Here is a 22,903-nt window from a genome sequence, read left to right as displayed (position 1 = left end):
ATTATTTTTTTTTAACTTTGCAATGATGTCTAGTACTGAAGGGGTTGAAAAAAAAGAAATCCGTATCTAATCCCTTCAGTTCGAAAAAAATCGCTCGAAAAAAATCCTCCCTTTAGTTCGAAAAAAAATCGCTCGAAAAAATCCTCCCTCCAGTTCGAAAAAAAATCGCTCGAAAAAATCCTCCCTTCAGTTCGAAAAAAAAATCGCTCCAAAAAATCCTCCCTCCAGTTCGAAAAAAAAAAAATCTCGAAAAAATCCTCCCTTCAGTTCGAAAAAAAAAAAAAAATCTCGAAAAAATCCTCCCTCCAGTTCGAAAAAAAAATCGCTCGAAAAAATCCCCCCTTCTGTTCGAAAAAAAAAAAAAAAAAAATCGCTCGGAAAAAAATCCTCCCTTCAGTTCGAGAAAAAAATCGCTCGAAAAAATCCTCCCATTAGTTCGAAAAAATCGCTCGAAAAAATCCTCCCTTCATTTGGAAAGAAAAAAAAAATCGCTCGAAAAAATCCTCCCTTCAGTTCGGGGGAAGAAAAAAAATCGCTCGAAAAAATCCTCCCTTCAGTTCGGGGGGGGGCGCTGGAAAAAATCCTCCCTTCAGTTCGAAAAAAAATCGCTGGAAAAAATCCTCCCTTCTGTTCGGAAAAAAATCGCTGGAAAAATCCCCCAAATCTCAGTAAATCCGTCTGACAGGAGGACGAATTAAAAAAAAAAAAATCCTATTGGTGGATTTTAAGGTATACAAGGATTTAGGAGACGAAGGTTTATGCTAGTCACGAAGAAGTGCTGTGGAAAGGATGTGGAACACTAGCAGCCTTAGAATAATAAAATGTGGTGCTTGTCACGAAGAAGTGCAATGGAAAGGATGTAGAGCTGCAATGTTGTTTCAGAGCACTGGTGTGTGTGTGTGTGTGTGTGCGTGTGTGTGTGTGTGTGTTAGGATGTGTAGGTGTTTGTGTTTGGATGTGTGTGTTAGGATGTATAGGTGTTTGTGTTTGGAGGTGTGTATGTGTGTGTGTGTGTGTGTGTGTGTGTGTGTGTGTGTGTGTGTGTGTGTGTTAGGATGTGTAGGTGTTTGTGTTTGGAGGTGTGTATGTGTGTGTGTTTCGAGGTGTGTATGTGTGTGTGTGTGTGTAGGTGTTTGTGTTGGGAGGTGTGTGTGTGTGTGTGTGTGTGTGTGTGTTAGGATGTGTAGGTGTTTGTGTTTGGAGGTGTGTGTGTGTGTGTGTGTTAGGATGTGTAGGTGTTTGTGTGTGGAGGTGTGTGTGTGTGTGTGTGTGTGTGTTAGGATTTGTAGGTGTTTGTGTTGGGATGTGTGTGTGTGTGTGTGTGTGTGTGTGTGTGTTTGTGAGGATGTGTAGGTGTTTGTGTTTGGAGGTGTGTGTGTGTGTGTGTGTGTGTGTGTGTGTGTAAAATAGTGAGAGGGTTAACACTACGACGCAATACATACGAGATCGGCCGGAGCTTACGTTGTTGTTGTTATTTGTTATTGTTTTTGTTATTGTCGTTGGTTATTGTTTATGTTATTGCAATTTTCGTTATTGTTTGTTATTGTTCTTGTTATGCGTTTTGGGATTTAATTATTTCATTGTTATTGTTATCGTGTTGGACGGTGCTGTGTTTGTTGTATTTGTAAATGGGATTGTTTGTTTGTTTGTTTGTTTGTGTGTTTGTTTGTACCTCATGGCGTTTTATTTCGCTGGACTTGTTTTATTTGCTCGCCATTGTTGTCTTTGTTTTGTGTGAGTGGAGCTGTTGTTGTTATTGCTGTTATTTGTTACTTGTTCTTGAAATACTGAAGCATTATTATTGGTGTCTGTAAAGCTGGATGTGTTCTTACTGTCACATTATTATTATTATTATTATTATTATTATTATTATTATTACTATTGTTATTATTATTATTGTCATCATCATTATCATCATCATTATTATTATTATTATTATTATTATTACCGGTATCATTATTATTATTATCATCATCATCATCATCATCATCACTGACACTATATTGTTGTTGTTGTTGTTGTTTACGGTACAGTGACGCAAGGTACTTCTTGTTGTTAATTAGTGTGACGTACTGTACCTGTTGTGATCATTATAAGGCAGTAATTACCTGCCTCATTAAGCAGCACTCTACCTTCCACTCCACCCTCTCTCTCTCTCTCTCTCTCTCCTCCTCCTCCTCCTCCTCCCTCATTAATTTTGCCTCGTTCTCACCCCCCTCTTCCTCTTCTCATCGTCCTCGCCTTCTTCTTTCTCTTCCTCCCCTCCTCTTCCTCTCCAACTTTCAACTCCTCCTCCTCCTTCTTCACTTCTCCTCCCTCTCCTCCTCCTCCTCCTCCTCCTCCTTCCTCTTCTCCACTTCTCCCTCCCTCGTTGCAGCTCGTACCTACTCCTTCCCCTCCTCCATACTTGCTCTAGTGTGCTTATCTCTCTCTCTCTCTCTCTCTCTCTCTCTCTCATATACAACAATTTATTCTTTCTCACTTCCCCTCCCCCCTCCCCTCCCCGCCAAACAGCCGATATATAAAGGCAACGCACGGCACACGCACCAAGGCCACATATCCTGTCTGTTTTATTCATCGTACCAGCCAAAAATGTTCGCCCATTTTTTTCAAACTTTACCTCCATTATATAATTATTTATTATTATTTGGGTGTTTATTTTGCGTGTGAAACGGCCCGACGGTGGCAATGAATTCCGGTTACATCGCCCTGCATGCTGTGTTTTACATACCGTAATATACATTTGTTACAGATATACCGATATATATATATATATATATATATATATATATATATATATATATATATAGAGAGAGAGAGAGAGAGAGAGAGAGAGAGAGAGAGAGAGAGAGAGAGAGAGCCCGACGCCCTAATCCCGCAAAGGGTGTCCGCAGACAAAACGCCTCCAAGTCGCTGCCACCCACCATTTGACTGCCCCCCCCCAAATCGCTCCCCCCTCCCTCATATACCTCTCAACTCCATCCCTCCACCTCATCCTCGGTCTACCTCTCCCTCTCCCTCCCTCCACCTCACCTACATACACCCTCTTAGTCAGTCTTTCATTCTCCATTCTCTCCACGTGTCCAAACTACCTCAGTGTATTTCTCCTAATCTTCTCAGCCACATCCACATCCACCCCACATCGTTCCTTCACTTCTTCATTCGTCAACCTGTCTCTCCACGTCACTCCACATGCTTCTCTCAAGTAACTCATTTCCACTGCTCTCACTCTTGACTTGTTCCTCTCTAGCAAGGTCCACGCCTCGCTTCCATACGTCAGGGTAGGGATCACATTACTATCTTAACTTCCATACTCACCTCCCTCTAGAAATGCACACGGTTAGGCTGATGAGGTGGAACCAGGATTGCGTGGTCTTGAATGCTTTATGAATGAGTGTGTGACCCATTTGACAGAACATGGAGTTAATATTCTTCCCCGCTGGTAATATTTCCTTCCTTCTTTTCTCACCCTACCTAATCTTTTAAAAGGAAATAAAATTACACAAAATATTCCTTACCCCGTCCCTGTACGGTATCGAACCCGCGTCCTCTGGAACAGCCGACCACTTCCCTAACCACTAAAGAAAGAGAGGAAAGACGGGGATGTGAGGGGTTGGTGAGAAAAGACGATAAAAGCTGAAGGAAGGAAGACAGGGATGATTGGGGATTACCTGAGGAAGTGACGGATTGGAAGTAAGGAATGGCGATTAGAAATATAAGGGATTAGGGATTAGAAAGAGATAAGGGATTAGGGATTTAAATAATAATAATAATAATAATAAATATAATAATAATAATAATAGAAGTGGAGTCAGGCATTTCGTCTCCTCTCCTTGCTGACTCTCTCTCTCTCTCTCTCTCTCTCTCTCTCGCACAGTGTTGCATCTATTTCTTGCATCTATTTCCTCCCTTTACTGCTCTGGTCAGTGTTCGATTGACCTCTTCTCTTCCATTCCTTCCCCATTACGGCTGGCACGCAACACCCTTTTATCTACAAAGCCTCAGCCATTTTGTATCCAACTAATACTTACATACATAGTCTACATATACAACATAACCACCTTCCTACCTACCCAGATACATACATACAGACTACATAATACAACATACTTACATACATATAGACTACATACAACATAAATACGTACATACCGTAACAAACACACACACAAATATCATTACATACACACTTACATACCGTCACAAATACACACACAGATATCAGTACATACACACATACATGCCGTCACAAATACACACACAGATATCAGTACATACACACATACATAGTCACAAATACACACACAGATATCGTTACGTACATACATTATATACAAACACGCATATCGTTACCTACATACATTCATACACACATACATCTTAACTACCTCAATAAATAAAAAAATAATTACTGGTATCTACTGCAATTTGAACCCTAATGAGCCCTAATTAAGGCCATAATTACCTTTAATTTGGGTAATATGTCAATAATTCCCATCCTGATTAATTCACCGTTATATATACCACATTTTTTATTGGCGATATTCTATTTATCAGACGTACAGTACTAAATTCACTACACACATACACACACAATCTCTGTCTGTCTGTCTGTCTCTCACTCATCACACACACACACACACACACACACACGCGCGCATAAAAATCAACCTTAACCCTCTCAATGCGGTGACGTATTATATCCTGCCTTCTATACTCTGTCTTTTTAACCTGGCGAAACTGCTCCACCACGACGACTGGAATTTTGGGTCGTGGGTGGGTGTTATTTCAGGGGTAGTTGTTTTGAGGTAGAAATGAGTCTCCTTGGTTACTAGATTTATTTTTACTCTAACCTGGCCTGGAATTATAGTGATAGATTAACACACACACACACACACAAAGAAAAGCAAAATAGAATATGATGCTAGTCCTTCCTGTCTTCCTACCGCTGTCTTTTCTTCCTGTCTTCCTACTGCTGTCTTTTCTTCCTGTCTCCTTACTGCTTTCTTCCTTCCTGTCTTCCTACTGCTCTCTTTTCTTCCTGTCTTCCTACTGCTCTCTTTTCTTCCTGTCTTCTTACTGCTGTCTTTTCTTCCTTCCTGTCTTCCTACTGCTGTCTTTTCTTTCTGTTTTTTTAGTGCTCTCTTTCCTTCCGGATTTCTTACTGCTGTCTTTTCTTCCTTCCTGTCTTCCTACTGCTGTCTTTTCTTCCTTCCTGTCTTCTTACTGCTGTCTTTTCTTCCTTCCTGTCTTCTTACTGCTGTCTTTTCTTCCTTCCTGTCTTCTTACTGCTGTCTTTTCTTCCTTCCTGTCTTCTTACTGCTGTCTTTTCTTCCTTCCTGTCTTCATACTCCTCTCTTGTCTTCCTTACTGTCTTCTTATTCTTTTCTTCTTCCATCCTTCCTTCCTTTTCATCATCATTCCTTCTTACTCCTCTCCTTTATCATGCCTTCCTTCCTTCCCTCCCTCCATCCTTCATCATTCTTTCCCTCCGGCACTCCCTCCCCCCCCTCTCCTCTTGCTTCCTACCAATCATTATTCTCTCTCTCTCTCTCTCTCTCTCTCTCTCTCTCTCTCTCCTCTCTCTCTCTCTCTCTCTCTTCCTTCCAATCATTGTCTTCCTTCTCTTCCTCGACCATCATTTACCCTTCTTCCTTCCTTCGTCTTTCCTCTTATTTATGCTTCCTCCTAATTATCATGCCTCCTTCCCTCCCTCCTTTCTCCTTTCCTCCCTCCTTCCCTACTTCTTCCTCTTTCCATTTTCTCTTCCTTCTACCTTCCCTCCCCCGTTTCCTTCCTTGCTCTCCCTCCTTCATTCGTTCCATCCTTCATCCCCTCCTTTGTTTCTTCTTTCTTTTTTCCTGTTTCTTGTTTAGTTTGTTTCTTCCACCTCTCTCTCTCTCTCTCTCCTCCCTCCGGCAACGCCCCTCCCACAAGCACCTGTTCATCGTGATATAATGAACTTTTTCCAGAGTCACCTACACGGCCTTCATTAGAGAGAGAGAGAGGAAGAGGGAAGGGATGGAAAGGTAAATGGAATGGAAGGAAAAGGCAGAGAGAGAGAGAGAGAGAGAGAACAGAATGTTACGTAGGGTGGATAGCGGGAGGGAGAATGGAAGGAAGGGAGGATGGTGGTAACGAAAGGGAGGGATGAAGATCAGGAAAGGGAGAAAAGAAAGGAGGGAGGGATAGGAGGAATGACGGCAGGAGGGGAGGAGAGGGAGGGAGGGAGGAAAGAAGAGGAGAGAAGGAAGGGAGGGAAGGTGTGGCAAAGAGACAGACAGACAGACAGGAGGAAGGAGAGAGAAAGGGAGGGATGGAGGGAGAGAGAAAGGAAGGAAAGGTAAATGAGATGGGAGGGACTACTGAAAGAAGGGATTGAAATGAGAGAGAGAGAGAGAGAGAGAGAGAGAGAGAGAGAGAGAAGACAGGATGGAAAGGTAAATGGAATGGAAGGAAAGGCGGAGAGAGAGAGAGGAGGGACAAAGGGAGAAGAGAAAGGTAGATGGTATGGAAGAAAAGAGAGAGAGAGAGAGAGAGAGAGAGAGAGAGAGTGAGTCACATCCCCTTGAAAGTGTGCAAAAAAAACAAAAAGAAAAAACAAAAAAAAGGTTGAAAGTTACCCTGCCATAAATATCAATCATTTTATGCGTAATTAACACTTCTCAGGTAACCCAGCTACCTGTGTACTCCTAATTGTCACACCTCACCTGGCATTCAGCCTTGGTTTGCTCTTGTCTGTTATTATTCATCGTTCTCTCTCTCTCTCTGTCTTTCCCCTTTCTTCCATACCATCTACCTTTCTCCTCTCTCTCTCTCTCTCTCTCTGTCTTTGTGTGTGTGTGTGTGTGTGAGAGAGAGAGAGAGAGAGAGAGAGAGAGAGAGAGAGAAAATAACTCGCTGTCTGGATCCAGTCTATGCCGAACTTCCTGGAATGTTGAGGGTCTTCCCAGGGGTCAAAGGTCAAGGTCACATGCCAGGGTCAACTTACAATCTTGATCCGGTGTAAGCCAAACTTGGTGGAAGGGTTGAGGGTAAGGCAAGTGACAGCATTCGATTTTGAGCACACCGAGGTCAAGGTCAAGGTCGTAAGGCAAGGTTAAATACATGACCTTTTAACTCAGCTCTTGATTGTATTGGGATTAATTTTGGTGAAAAGGTGTAAGGTCAGGGAAGGAGAGAGATGGGATTTTGAGAACGAGAGGTCAAAGGTCAGAGGTAATTCAGTTTTGACCTGATTTGGAGCAGACTAATTAAATGGACTGATTGCTTCTTTTTTCTTCTTTTTTTTTGGGGGGGGGGATGGATGAAACAGATTTTGAGAATAGTCTGTCAAACGAGGTCACAGGCGGTCAATTATAAGGGCCATAGACCAGTTATTGCAGGGGGTGGGTGTGGTGCTCTGTGAGTGCTCCATGCTCCTATTATTGTGGTTGATTTTACGTAATTTATTCATGTCGCCGATCTTGATGCGTCTCCATATCAATGTCGTTTGCAGTTCTGTACAAACCATTTTACCTTTATAAATGTTATCCTTGTCTTACTAACCTAACTTTGGCCTAATTTGTATATCTTATGTTCCTAGCCATCCTAATATTGCTTAACTGAATCACCTCAAGGTTTATCTTAAGTTACGGGTCCTATTCATATTAATTCATTCTGTTATTCATGTTCGTTTTTTCAACATCTGCTCATCTTACTAACCTTGTCCATTTCCACGTTACATTAACGTTACCCATCTCAGTGCTGCCTCACTCATTATCGCCTCCCTTGTTAATTATTTATCATACACACCGTAATGCTGGAATAGATGTATAGATACATACATACATAATACATACTTACACACACACACACACACACACACACACACACACACACACACACACACACGCACGCAATATTGAGTTAATGATATTCCAAACGCCTTCAGTCCCTCCTAAGCGAAAGAAAGTCGCCTGAAAGTAACAAGAATAAATAAATATATAAATAAATAATCTGAATGAAAGATGTAGTATGGCTGGATATCTTTTGATTCATATATGGTAGCTTACTTTCCTGTCATTCATTTTATCTTGTTATTCATTGTGGTATCTTGTGTTTTATTCATCTTGTGTTGTTATTTATCTTGTTATCTGTGTTATTCATCTTGTGTTATCTGTGTTACTCATCGTGTTATCTTGTGTGTTATTCATCATGTGTTATCTTGTGTGTTATTCATCTTGTGTTATTCATTTTATCGTGTGTTATTCATCTTGTGTTAGCTTCTGTGTTATTCATCTTGTGTTATCTGTTATTCATCATGTGTTATCTTCTGTGTTATTCATTTAGTGTTATCTGTGTTATTCATCATGTGTTATCTTCTGTGTTATCTTGTTATTCGTGTTATTTGGTTATTCAGTGTGTTATGTATTACTCATGTTGTTTTCATTTAATGTTATTCATCTTGTGTATGTTATTCAAATTGCTTCATTGATCACCCTCTTTGTTCTTACCTGCAGTGTGTGAAAGAAGCGTTATCAGGAGTACTGCTTTCACGCCTTCCATCTTTCCTTCCTTCCTTCCTTCTCCCTGTTACTTCCTCTTCCTTCAATGCTCCTCCCTATTCATGGTTGGGGGAGGTCTGTGTGGGCAGTGTATCTCTTGTAATTATTGTTTTTCTTACTATTTCCTTCAATATGTTTCCCTTCTTAAGCTGGTCCCTCTTCATAGCTCTAGGTCTGTAATCTGTTTAACTCTATGTAACTCCTCTTCATTCTTTGTTGTCTGTTATTCATTCTTCAGCTTCGTACTCTCATCTTCTGCATAATTCCTTCAGTTTTTCATGTTGTTTTTACTTCATTTCTCCTCCTCCAACCCTCCCAGTCCTCCTCCCCCCTCGTTCACCCTCCCCCTTTTTACATAAGTTCCCCCTCAGTGTTTACGACCGGCAGTCCGTTTTCTGTTACAGTTTTGGAACCACGAATACCTACGCGAAATTTAGTACGGTCGATCCTGCGCAGTATATCGCTCGTAAATATGCGATCATGTAAACAGATATAACTTCTTCCCTTCCCGATGAATTATGAACGTTAGCTTGGCGCGGAAGTGCTGGAGTTGCGGAAAATGTCCAAAGTTTTGAAATCTTTATATGCACAGAAGTTTCACATTGTCACGAGAGGGGGCGGTTCTGGCACCAATCTTGCTCACCACCCCTCTTCCAGCAAAAAAAAACAACCAGCGTAGTGCCTGACCGACCACCATATGACAGCCGTGCAGGAGGAAACGCCGATATTTTGAATTATTTAAAAGAATTTGTCGATACCTTGGCGAGTAAAAGGGGGTGACAGCACGGGAGCGGCGGGCGACACAACCCACCCCGCCGACGGCCAGACGCGCACTGACTTTCCCGCCTAGACGCAACGGGTATGATGTCACGAATCCATTTGAATATCATTAATTTGTTTACATATACCTGCCTGAATGTACGGTAATTACGGAAGTGATTTTCATGGATTTTTGCAATGTACGTGAAATTTATGGTCGTATTTCTGTGATCGTATTGTAGTTAAATGGATGCTTCAGAAAAATGGTCACTACTCTTGAATTATTACACGTCATGTCCGTAGATCTCTTCTCTCTCTCTCTCTCTCTCTCTCTCTCTCTCTCTCTCTCTCTCTCTCTCATGAAATCGGGAGTGAAACGGCCGTAGATTTTAATTACCTGTGACCCTAAATCCCGTACAATTGCAAGGCCATGGAGTTTAAGGGGCGTCATTCCCCAGGCCGTCCATATGACCTGACCCCCCTCCCCCTCCCCCCCAAAAAAAAACGAAAATTATGGGTTTGAGTTTTGACCTGACCCTGTTTCAGATGATGACCTCTTCATCATTTGACATCGTTACCGTTATCGTTATTGTTGTTGTTGTTGTTATTCATCATCTTCATTATCATTCATCATCATCATCATCATCATCATTCATTATCACCATCGTCGTTATCGTCATAGTTACCATAGTCGTTTTATCATTAGCCGTCGTTATTCATTCATTTATTCATCATCATCATTATGCACCACCACCTCCATCATTATCATTGTCATCATCATCATCATGCACCACCACCTCCATCATTATCATTGTCATCATCATCATCATCATTCACTGTCACCACCACCATCATCATCATCATCATTCACTACCACCACCACCATCATCATCATCATCATTATCATTCACTACCAGCACCACCATCATCATCATCATTCACTACCACCACCACCACCATCATCATCATCATTCACTACCACCACCACCACCATCATCATCATCATTCACTACCACCACCACCATCATCATCATCATCATTCACTACCACCACCACCATCATCATCATCATCATTCACTACCACCACCACCATCATCATCATCATTCACTACCACCACCACCACCCCACCTATACCTCATTCACTTCTTGGCGGAGATTTTCGGCCTTTTGCAGCTTATTTTCCGTAGCTTAGCGTCCGAAGAACAATGTTAATTCTCTGCATCCCTTCCCACAGCACTTCTTCGTGACTAGCACCGTATTCCGTTGTTAAGCACTATAGCCCCGATGGACAGATGGCAAATTTACACTTAGTTCTAGGTGAAAAGTGTCTCTTAGAAGATAATTACCGGTACGATGATAGAAGGTTCTCAGGCTCCTATGACTCACTCACGGGTGCATAAAATTAATAGACCGAAGTTATCCCTATGTAGTAGTAGTAGTAGTAGTAGTAGTACCAATCCCAGGCAGTCCACCGTCATCCTTTCAGGGAATAGGGAGGGGACTGAGGGACGTATGTATAACTGGGCAGCTCCCCCGTGCGGTCATAGCGATGCCATCACGTGAAGGCGTCCCTCACCAGTGCCACATAATGCAGGTGACAGTGAGAACCGGTATTCCCAGAAAGTGGCCCAGAGATATTTATGTTTTATTAATTTTTAGCCACGGGGCCGGACAAATGTAAAGCCTGTCCCTAGCCATGGCACTCGCCCACTCACTGTTACTGTACCCTTTTGAAGGATGGGGTGCAGGACTTGGGAGGGAGGGAGAAGGTGTTAGGAAAGCGAGACTACACAATTCTCCACGCGCTTGAGGTTTTAGACAAGACGGGACCCCAAGAGTCGCCCCCACGTGAGGTGGCTGCCTTCTGGGGCTGAGACCAGCGTTCGTATTCACTTTCTTTTTTTCCTAGGAACACTTTACTTTGCACGGTGATAGACCTCAACCCAGAGCAGGCATCGGGTAGGGTGGGACTCATGAGCGTCGCCACGTTGGTATAAACGTAAATACATGAGCACATACATACTGTCCCGGGGGGGGGGGGGCATTGTGAGGAGGGTCGATTCTGCATTTAATTTCCGGACAATTATTAATCCCAGTAAATAATATATCCTATTTTTGCCTCAATACACACACGCCTGACGGTAAAAAGCTGGCATTTTGTAGCTAAAAACTTTAATTTATGCTTGGCCTATTCGAGGAGAGAGAGAGAGAGAGAGAGAGAGTCTCAAATCACACACACACACACACTCTCTCTCCCTCTCTCTCTCTCTCTCTCTCTCTCGGTCACTTTGGGGTAATCTACCGGAAACCTGATAATATACACAACCTTATTTCTTCCTTCTTTTATTCCTTCCTTCATTCCTTCATCTTTCCCTTCATTCCTCCCTCCCTTCCTGTTTCCTCTTCCTCCTTCCCTGAATTCCTTCCTTGCTTCCTTCTATTCTTCCTTCCTTCCATCTTTCCCGTGACTCATTCCTTTCTTCTCCCTTTCTTTCCTCCCTGTTTCCCTTCCTTCATTTTCCCGACGTCCTTCCAATCTTCCTTTCTCTTTCTCTTATAATCTTCACTTTCTTCCTCTGATTACTTATGTCTTCCTTCCTTCCTTCTTATTTCCTTCCTTCCTTCTCCTTCCTTCCTTTCTTCTTCCTCCTCCTCCTTATCTTGGACACCGCCACGATCATCGTCGTTATTATTATTATTATTATTATCATCATCATCACATGCATATCATATACATATACACACGCACTGCACATGTATCACACACACGAGTATGCCTAAGTACAGGCGTGCATGCATACATACGCATATACATATACTCCACGTACACAAAATACACACACACACACACACACACACACACACACACACACACACACACACGATCATCAACACCTTTTTTTATCCTTCATGATATACATTTTTCCACCTTTACCAAAATTTTTCTTTTTAAAATGATCATTAATGACGAAAAGTTGAACTGGTTGTTACGCTTCAATAATATCCTCGTTTCGTAGGTAACCCCTTCAGTACCATGACGTAGTTTCTCTCTCTCTCTCTCTCTCTCTCTCTCTCTCTCTCTCTCTCTCTCCATTTTCAGACGATTTTATTCAGCTCGATTGGAGACTTGTTTGAGTTTGAGATGTTAGTTACAGTCTAATGCTCTCTCTCTCTCTCTCTCTCTCTCTCTCTCTCTCTCTCTCTCTCTCTCTCTCTCTCTCTCTCTCTCTCTCATCGTGTAGAGTTAGCAAGGAGATAATCGTGTTAGAGGGTGTCCTGGTGATGGAGAGGGGCGCCTTCACGTGGAGGCACTGTTATAGCCGGCCAGGTGTATTGCCCAGGTATACAGGTGTTCCTCAACTCCTTCCCTATCCCCCGGAAGGTGGATGGTAGGTTGGAGGGGAAGGGGAGTCTCAGCCTTCAGTCCATCGGGTGCACTACTACTGCTACTACTACTACTACTACTACTACTACTACTTGCACTACTGCTACTGCTACTACTACCACTACTACTACTACTACTACTTCAGCTTCTACTACTGCTACTACTACTACTACCACTGCTGCTGCTACTACTACTACTACTACAATAATAATAATAATAATAATACCGGTAATAATAATAATAATAAAAATAATAATAATAATAATAATGAGATTGATGCTGCTATGGTGATGTTTGCAGATGATGAGTGAGTGTAGGAGGGAGAGGGTAGTGATGATGATGGTGATGGTGGTAGTGATGATGGCGCTCTGCTGTGTGGTGAGTAGTTAGAGTGTTGAGTGGGTTGGTAGGCGTGATTGTTGTTGTTGTTGCTTGATCTTGTTTTTTCCTCGTTTTTCTTACTGTTTTTTTTTCTTGTTTTTGTTATTGTTTTTTTCTTGTTTTTATATCTTGTTTTTTTTGTTTTTATTTCTTGCTTTTCGTCGGTCGTGTTTTTTCTTATTTGATGCTCTTGTTTTTGTCGTTATTGTTTTTTTCTTGATGTGTTTTTATTTCTTGTTTTTGTTGTTTTCGTTTCTTGTTTTTCGTCGTTCTTGTTTTTTCTGGTTCGTTGCTCGTTTTTTTTTTTTGTCGTTATTGCCTTTTTCTTGATGTTTTTGTCTTTCTTGTTTTTATTTCTTGTTTTGTTTCTTGTTTTTGTTCGTTGTTTTTTCTTGTTCGTTGCTCTTGTTTTTTTTTCTTGTTTTTGTCGTTATTGCCTTTTTCTTGATATTTTTGTCGTTTTTTTGTTTTTATTTGTTGTTTTGTTGCTTTGTTTTTGTTTCTTGTGTTTCAGATCATGGAGTGGATTTGTGGACTCTATTATTGATGTTTATTGTTTATTGATGTTTATTGTTTTTCTTGTTTATTAATGTTGTTTATTGTTTTTCTTGTTTATTGATGTTTATTATTGTTTTTCTTGTTTATTGATGTTTATTGTTTTTCTTGTTTATTAATGTTGTTTATTGTTTTTTCTTGTTTATTGATGTTTATTATTGTTTTTCTTGTTTATTAATGTTGTTTATTGTTTTTCTTGTTTATTGATGTTTATTGTTTTTCTTGTTTATTGATGTTATTTGTTGTTTTTCTTGTTATTGTTTATTTTTCTTGTTTATTGATGTTTATTGTTTTTCTTCTTGTTTATTGATGTTTATTGTTTTTCTTCTTGTTTATTGATGTTTATTGTTTTTCTTCTTGTTTATTGATGTTTATTGTTTTTCTTCTTGTTTATTGATGTTTATTGTTTTTTCTTGTTTATTGATGTTTATTGTTTTTCTTGTTTATTGATGTTTATTGTTTTTCTTGTTTATTGATGTTTATTGTTTTTCTTGTTTATTAATGTTGTTTATTGTTTTTTCTTGTTTATTGATGTTTATTGTTTTTTTTCTTGTTTATTGATTATTGTTTTTTTTCTTGTTTATTGATGTTGTTTTGTTTGTCTTGTTTTTGTGGGCCTAGGCTCATGTGAAGCGCGAACCCAGTGGACTGCAGGCTTGGATTCCCCTCCTCCTGCGGTCCACCATCCTCTCTTCGGGGGATAGAGAACGAGTATGGGACGTTTGTATACCCAGGCAGTTGCGCCGACCCGTGATATCAGTGCCACCACCCTAAGGCGTCCCTCACCTTTACCTGTGGACCTGATTAGCGTGATATAAAAGCGATAAAAGGGAGTGAAAGGAAGGCCAGGCATGACGTAGCGATGACGTAAGAAAAATCAAGAGTGACGTAGCGATGACGTAAGGAAAACCAGGAGTGACGTAGCGTTGACGTAAGAAAAACCAGGAGTGACGTAGCGATGACGTAAGGAAAACCAGGAGTGACGTAGCGATGACGTAAGGATGGAGTGACGTAGCAATGACGTAAGGAAAACCAGGAGTGACGTAGCAATGACGTAAGGAAAACCAAGAGTGACGTAGCGATGACGTAAGAAAAACCAGGAGTGACGTAGCGATGACGTAAGAAAAACCAGGAGTGACGTAGCGATGACGTAAGGAAAACCAGGAGTGACGTAGCGATGACGTAAGAAAAACCAAGTGACGTAGCGATGACGTAAGGAAAACCAGGAGTGACGTAGCGATGACGTAAGGATGGAGTGACGTAGCGATGACGTAAGGAAAACCAGGAGTGACGTAGCGATGACGTAAGGAAAACCAGGAGTGACGTAGCGATGACGTAAGAAAAACCAGGCGTGACGTAGCGATGACTTAAGAAAAACCAGGAGTGACGTAGCGATGACGTAAGAAAAACCAGCAGTGACGTAGCGATGACGTAAGGATGGAGTGATGTAGCGATGACGTAAGGAAAACCAGGAGTGACGTAGCGATGACGTGTATGTGTCAGGATAATGATAACAAATTTACCTTTAATTATCAAGCCCTTATAACCGGTGACTTTATTTCTTTATTTATTTTTTGCTTCCTGTAGACGATTATATTATGCTTTTTTTGAGATTGTTGTGGTGAAGCGACAAATAAAACAGACATCTAACCTAAACACACACACACACACACACACACACACGAGGAATCCCAAACTGAAGGGAATAGCCTGAGAGATAGTTTTGAAAAATGTGAGAAAAAAATACAACTCTCCAAAACTCAATAGAGGAAAGAAGAGAGAGAGAAAAGAAAAGGATGTTGAAAGATGAAGGGGATAAGTGGTATAGTTGAAGAGGCAGAGGACGTCCGGTAGAGAAGAAAATCGTGTAAGAAAGCCAGGTAACAGTTCTAAGATAAATGTCCTAACCTTTCCATTCATATCTAGGCTTCTTTAACTTTATTTCTTGCTAGTATAAGATGGCAGCACCTTCGTAGAGCCGCTTGGTAATGGAGAGCTGAGTAGTAGTAGTAGTTTCAGGGTTATCTGAATGTGAACTCCGTGGACTGCAGGCTTTAGTTCCTCTTCTGCAGTCCTTGTATCGCGGGATCTATCTGTCTGTCTATTGCCAGACGCCTCAGTCCCGTAAAGGGCGGCCACAAACAATCGCCTCCATGTCGGCCTGTCCCCCACCATTTCACTGCCCTGCTACCAGCTCACACTCCCTCTCTCATATACCTCTCCACTCCATCTCTCCATCTTATCCTAGGCCTCCCCCTCCCTCTCCATTCTCGTCAGTCTCTCGCTTTCCATCCTCTCCACATGGCCAAACCATTTCAGTGTGTTTCTCCTAACGCTTCCTATCACATCCACATCCACACGGGATAAGGAAGTAAATAAGACGTGTGTACAACCAGGTAGTTCATCCCCCCCGGTTATATCAGTGCCACCACATGAAGGGGTCCCTATCCACCACCAAAAGGGCGAATGAAGACTGTAATTATCCATACCTGGTTCACTTTAACTTGGCGTAAATTTGTCCCCCCTCCATCTTGAATGCTGCGCTGTAACAGGTGATGAACACTAGAATGTGGTGCTAGTCACGAAGAAGCGCTAAGGGAAGGCTATAGAGCCGTAGGATTACCTTTTCCTGCCACTGAGCTACGGGAAATAAACTGCAAAAGAATAAAAATATCCGCCTAGTTACGGTAAATTGAATGAACTGTGCGGTCACGATCCCTATTTTCCTTACCCCCCCCACCCCGCTGGTGAGAAGGAAGTGGAGGACGTGGTTGGAGATAGACCCGGAAAAAGAAAAATAGATAATAATGAGGAAGAGCTGGATTTGTTTTTAGGAAGAGCCAGTGGAATAGGGAGTTACTGAAGGGAAACTGGAGTATGAGTGTTGATTTCACAGAGAATTTCCCATGCTTCAAAAACACCAAAAATATAATAATAATAATAATAATAACAACAACAACAATAATAGTAATAATAATAATAAAATGGGGAGAATGTAGGTTCACAGCCACTTCTAAGTTAATGTGGATTTGCTCTTTCTGCATGTCTCTTGGTGTGTGTGTGTGTGTGTGTGTGTGTGTGTGTAAGAGAGAGAGAGAGAGAGAGAGAGAGAGAGAGAGAGAGAGAGGCAGTCCTGTAGCTATTCCACGTTCTTAACACTGTGGTTATGGCATTACAGGTGGGTACGGAGGGTCGCGTGAGGACTGGGAGTAAACCAGGGTACTGCATACCATACCCTGCCGCGCCACCCAGCCCAGGGGGACCAGAGCTCAGGTAGGCCTTTCAGTCTTCACCACTCTCGTCCTAACCATGTCTCTCATCGTGGCCTTACCTGGGATGGGAAGGATCAGAAAGCTACTGAACAGCAGAAGGAATGGGGGGGAGTCAATACCACATCACCATTTTTTCAAATTTCTTCAGTTCCCTTATCTTACAAATTCACTTTCCATACTCATCCACCCTCTTGGCTTCTTCACTTTCATCCTGCCCTCAAACCCACTCATATAATTACCTTTTTCATCACTCTTCATATCCATACTTTTCACCCGATATTACTACTTAAGCACCTATGATTTCAGATGCTTAACCCATCACATCCAGAGGTTGTTTTCACCATCCAAACCACCAGGAGGTGTTTTTCTTAAAAATCATCTTTATTTAAACCATAATTTCTTAGCTAAAACTATAATATAGTGCTGTAATCATAATAATAATAATACAATAACAATAATACTACAAAACGCTAGATCATGTATACATGACCTCCGGACGGCCCCAGAAAGACATGTATACATGTCACCCAGACGGGAGGGGTTAAGTACTTGGTAGAATAAAAGGTAGATTATTTTGTCCTCTTACCATTCAGTACAAGCCCCAACACTCGGGGAACTTTGTCGCTGAAGGCCAACAAAAAGGGTAAACTTGTCTAAGTATCGTGAAATTTCCTATTTCCATATAATTCCACATTTAATTTGCCAAGGATTTTATGCCTGCAATAAATACCAGTACTGAAGAAAATTGGAAAGTTATTTTGGAGGAGTTCTGTGTCACTGTTTATTACATTATCTGTATTTCCTATAAAACCAGTGTTTTGTTCTGTTATACTTAATCCCTAAAAAAAAAAAAAAGAAAAAAAAAAAAAAAGAAACTGCCAGAACACAGAGTCAGGTAAAAGTTATCTCACCACTTAATTTCCCCTCGCACAAGGATATCAGCGTTATCTACCCACACCATCTATCAGACATGGGGCCGAAGCCAGCTTTGGTTTCATGAAGCCATAATTTTAAGGTCGTTGCTTCAGCATCAGCTTCTGCTTTGTAACTTTCCAAGGGCTTTGGCTTCGGCTTCGAAGCCAAGGGGCTGGCTTCAACCACTGGCTAAACCACCAGGGCCAGATAATTTGTTACAGGAACAGAATATGTTTACAAGATGTGGGACAGTGGAAACAATGCTTCTTAATCTTGCTGTAAGAGTATACTGTGACACCAAGCTGATTACTGGCTTCATTAAATTCATACAGCTTCGGCTTTGTCTTTGTGAATGTTTACCTGGCTTTGGCTTCAGCTCACGACTTTCCAAGGGTGGTGGCTTCAGTTTCAGCTTCATGACTTTTGATGGGCTTCGGCCTCAGCTTCGAAGCCAAAGAGCTGGCATCAGCACCATGTGTGCCATCTATTGCAGAGTATATTTTTCCCTCCTAGCAGTGTATACATTATACCTATGGAGACGGCAAGAACAGTTATATTTGTGGTTAATAAAAATAAATCATTAGTTTACGGCAGGTAGCACATCACGCCCGGAGACTGTCGCGATAAAAGATAAAAGTACAGTATGTTCCTTGTCCTTCAGGAACCCATCCACCCACCACTTCCTGCAGTCTCCTCTATGATCTTAGCCAATGGGAGGTGCTATAATCATTCTCCAAGGCTGTGCTCACTATCCTGCCCAGTGTGTCATATCCCCTGGCTCCTTCCTCTTTGATCTGCGAATGGAAGGTGTAACGTCACCCTCAAAAGTCACCCTGATGATAAGTTTCCATACGCAAAGAGAGAGAGAGAGAGAGAGAGAAGTGAAGCTGCTTTTATAGTAGTGATGATTTTGATAATGTCTGCGGTGAGAAGCAGAGAATGTGTAAAACCAACAAGAAACCTTCCTTTAGTATAAACCTTCCTTCAGTAACAAACCTTCCTTCAGCAATAAACCTTCTTTCAGCATAAACCTTCCTTCTGCTGTAAGCCTTCCTTCAGCAATAAACCTTCCTTCAGCATAAACCTTCCTTCAGCAATAAACCTTCCTTCAGCAATCAACCTTCCTTCAGCAATCAACCTTCCTTCGACAGCCTTGAGGAGCCTGATGAGTTCCTCCACTACACCTGCCATAGCGACTGTGACTGTCCCGGGGATGAGAAGTGCTGTCCTACTGGGGCGTGTTGTGGCACCGTCTGCGTCCCACCTGCTTCCTCACCTTTCCCACCTTTCTACTAACCTTACCTGGATCCCGAACCACCTGGAGCTCAGTTGATGGCCAGGTGTGGGTAGATTTGAGGATGGATTTACCTAGACCCTTTTTACTCTAACTTGGCCTAAAATTGCCACCTCTCCATCTTGAATATTGAGTTGTAGAATATGATTCTAGTCATGAAGAAGCGCCTTGAAGGGATGTAGAGCCGTGGCATTGTCTTCTTCTGCCACTGAGCTCCGTGAAATATCCTGCAAAAGGGGAAAAAATCTGGGTCAAGTTGAGGTAAAAGGACTATAGTAACCAAGAAGCCTCATAATTAAGACAAACTGAATATTATGTAACCCCACAGTATTTAGGTTGAGAGAGTGGGCCAGTTCCCTTAGATGAAAACTGACTATACACAAATAATCACGTATCTACCTGTCTATTATTCTGTGTGTATTTGCTGCCAGGTGAATCAAATAAGCAGATAATAAACTGTGAACTACCTACCTGCCTGTGTGTTACCTTTTCTGTTGTCCTTTTGCCAGACACCTGTTTCTAGTTGCGTTGTTGTCACCTCCAGTTCCTGTCTCATTTCATTCTCCTTCCCACTTTAAGCCAGCCTCCTCCATACATGCAACAGGAATAGATATTTCTAAAGCTTTCAACAGAGTATGGCACCATTTCCTGCTGTCCAGACTCCCTTGCTATGGACTAACGTCTTTTGTTCCTCTGCTTTCCTCATATCTTAGCGACAGAATAATAAGAGTAAAAGTAGATGATGTATATTCCAATTTCCACTCAATTAACGCCGGCATGCGACAGGGATCAGTTCTGGTGCCAACCCTGTTCCAGGTTCATATCTCTTATCTGTGACCCACAGTCCCATCCATTCATATGCAGATGACTCAACACTTCACTGTTCATTCACACTCAAACACCCATTTACAAAGTCTGATATCTCTAACTCGCAACTCAGTACAGCCATCTCCATAAATCAAGACTTATCTGTGATCAGTGAATGGGGACAAAATAACATTGTCTCATTTAATGCTAGTAAAACCAAATACATACAATTTACTAATAGACATAATGCCAGATTCGTATATTGCCTTCAATGCTACTACTATTCCCATCTCCAAAAATATTGAAATTCTTGCTGTCTCACCTAACAGTGCCCTCAGCTGGACCTCTCATGTTAGATCACTTGCTAAAACCGCCTCAAAGAAACTTGGATTATTGTACAGAGTCCGTAACTTCTTCACTCTCGAGCAATTAGCTATAATTTATAAGTCATGTGTGCTCTCGGCTTGAATATTGCTCACCCTTGTGGAATGGATGTGGAGAGGTTGCATTAAAACAACTAGACAAATTTCAGAACAAAGCTGTTGGAATTATTAATACCCTTCTGTTATAAATAAACTACCTCCCGTGGAAATAAGGAATGTTGCCTCCCTTGCATTATATTACAGATATTTTTATGGCAAATGCTCAGACGAAGTTGCGTCCATTGTGCCACCTCTCCATCCCTTCCCTCGTGCTACATCTGGTAGTGCTCATGACTGGAATGTCACTCAGCCATATTGCAGAACTTCTGCCTATCAGAATTCTTTTATTCCCCGAACTGCATCTCTCTGGAACTCGCTTCCCCAGAGTTGTTTCACCCCAAACTTCAACCACCAGCTATAAGTCCAACTGTTGCTGATATTTTGTGAATGGAGGACGCCATTAATCTGGAGTATGGATTTTTCTTTTCATTCATTTGCTTTTCCTTCCTCTGTTGTTATTTTTTTTTAAAGCACCCATGATTTCAGATGCTAAGGTACTTGGTAGAATTAAAGGTACGGTAGATTATTTTTTTTCCCCTTACCATTCAGTACAAGCCCCAACACTCAGGGAACGTTGCCGCTGAAGGCCAAGCAAGAAGGGTAGGTTTGCCTAAATCTCAGTTGAAATTCCATCACTATTTCCATATGATTTCATATTTGCTTTGTCTGCCAAAGATTTTACGCCTAAAATAAGTACTGATGAAAAATCGAAAGTTACATTGGAAGGCTTCTGTGTTACTGTTTATTACTTTTTTTCTTTTTTTTTTTTAGATAATGAATGAAGGAAAAACAAAGGAAAAAAAATAAGTCCATGTGCCTAAAGGCATCCTCCATTCATAAACAATTTATAACAACTGGATTTGAACTGAAGTAGATTAAATGTTTGTGGGAAACAACTCCCAGGAAGTGAATTCCAGAGAGTAGTAGTTCTGGGGATAAATGAATTTTTATAAGCAATTTCTAATGGCACCATTCTCCAAAATCTGCAAACTTAATGCTTGAGTATCTGAATAAATGAATGCCTGCACAAGGTTATACACAACTCTTATAAACCTTCATATTTTGTTTTTGTTAGCTTTTAGAAATTTTTTTTTTTTTTAAATCAAAGAAATCAATGATTTAATCACATGATTAAATCAGTTTGATTTAATCAATGCCAACCCAGGCGTAAAACCAGCAAGAAACCTTCCATCAGCAATAAACCTTCCTTCGACAGCCCTGAGGACCCTGGTGAGTACTTCCATTACACCTGCTATAATGACTTTGACTGTCCCGGGGAAAAGAAGTGCTGTGCTACTGGGGCGTGTTGCGGCACCTTCTGTGACACACCTGTCTCCTCACCATTCCCACCTTTCTACTAACCTTACCTGGATCCCGAACCACCTGGAGCTCAGTTGATGGCCAGGTGTGGGTAAATTTGAGGGATTTACCTAAGATCCCTTTTACTCTAACTTGGCCTAAAATTGCTACCTCTCCATCTTGAATATTGAGCTGTAGAACATGATGCTAGTCAGGAAGAAGTGCCGGGGAAGGAATGTAGAGCCGTGGCATTGACTTTTTCTGGCACTGAGCTGTGTGAAATATGCTGCAAAATGGGGAAGAATCTGGATCAAGTTGAGATAAGAGGACTATAGTAACCAAGAAGCCTCATAATGAAGACTGAATATTATGTAACCCCAATTTAGTATTAAGGTTTTAGCAGTGGGCCAGTTCCCTCAGATGAAAGCAAGACTATACTCAAATGATCCATGAATCTATCTGTGAATTATTCTGTGTGTATTTGCTACCAGGTGGGTCAAATGGGCAAATAATAAACTGTGAACTACCTACCTGTCTGTCTGTTTCCTTTTCCGCCGTCCTTTTGCCAGACACCTGTTTCTAGTTGCGTTGTGGTCACCTTCAGTTCCTGTCTCATTTCATCCTCATTCCCCACTCCAAGCGACCCTCCTTCATACATGTACCTGGAGTAGGTAGATGGTACAGGTGTTAGAAGCTCAGTAGGATCCTGGTGGTTTCCGGATGTACTGTGCTGATTGATACAGGTGACAGGTGTGGGTTACATCAGGTTCTGCTACTACCTGAGAGAGAAGGTGGTCACATTTCGCTGAGCTTGCAAATTCCCCAATCTAGCCACACAAAAAATTCCTCCCAGCTACACTATGCATTCCTGCCGTTACACCATACAACCAGCTATACATTAAGGCAAATACAGTACATACACCCCCACTTCATCTTTCCAACTCAGTCTCGATCATCCTTTACCTTCAATTTCCCGTCAACTGTGGAAGTGAAAGTAAATATTTCCTCGCCTATATGAAGTCAAAATACTGCATGTTGGCCTAATGTTGCTTCAAAGTATTCCATTCCTATCTTTGAACTTTGACATAGATTTGGCAATAGTCACAGTGCAAGGAAGCGGATGAAAACTTTGACTTTTGTAACGCCGAGAAGAACCATATACTTCAAGGGTGCAAAGTTGTCCCCTCCTGGCAAGAAATGAATAAAT

The 22,903-nt window shown here is 41.5% G+C and overlaps 1 protein-coding gene across 1 annotated transcript in view; it reads left to right on the top strand.

Moving 5' to 3' along the window:
• The window catches only part of LOC145392173 (uncharacterized), a 74,856-nt gene extending 52,638 nt beyond the window's left edge, over positions 1–22,218 (top strand). The window contains exons 2-4 of the mRNA XM_080266621.1: positions 12,992–13,069; positions 16,806–16,900; positions 21,614–22,218. Coding sequence (XP_080122747.1) covers positions 12,992–13,069; positions 16,806–16,900; positions 21,614–21,758 — 318 coding nt within the window. The 3' untranslated portion in view covers positions 21,759–22,218. The remainder of the gene's footprint in view (positions 1–12,991; positions 13,070–16,805; positions 16,901–21,613) is intronic.
• Positions 22,219–22,903: the final 685 nt, after the last annotated feature.

Source organism: Coenobita brevimanus, chromosome 21 (assembly GCF_032717465.1).
Source record: "Coenobita brevimanus isolate Jiangsu-jjx chromosome 21, ASM3271746v2, whole genome shotgun sequence".
Classification (NCBI taxonomy): Eukaryota; Metazoa; Arthropoda; class Malacostraca; order Decapoda; family Coenobitidae; genus Coenobita; species Coenobita brevimanus.
The sequence above is the reverse complement of the archived record's forward strand: the minus strand, read 5'-3'. Positions and strand labels throughout refer to the sequence as shown.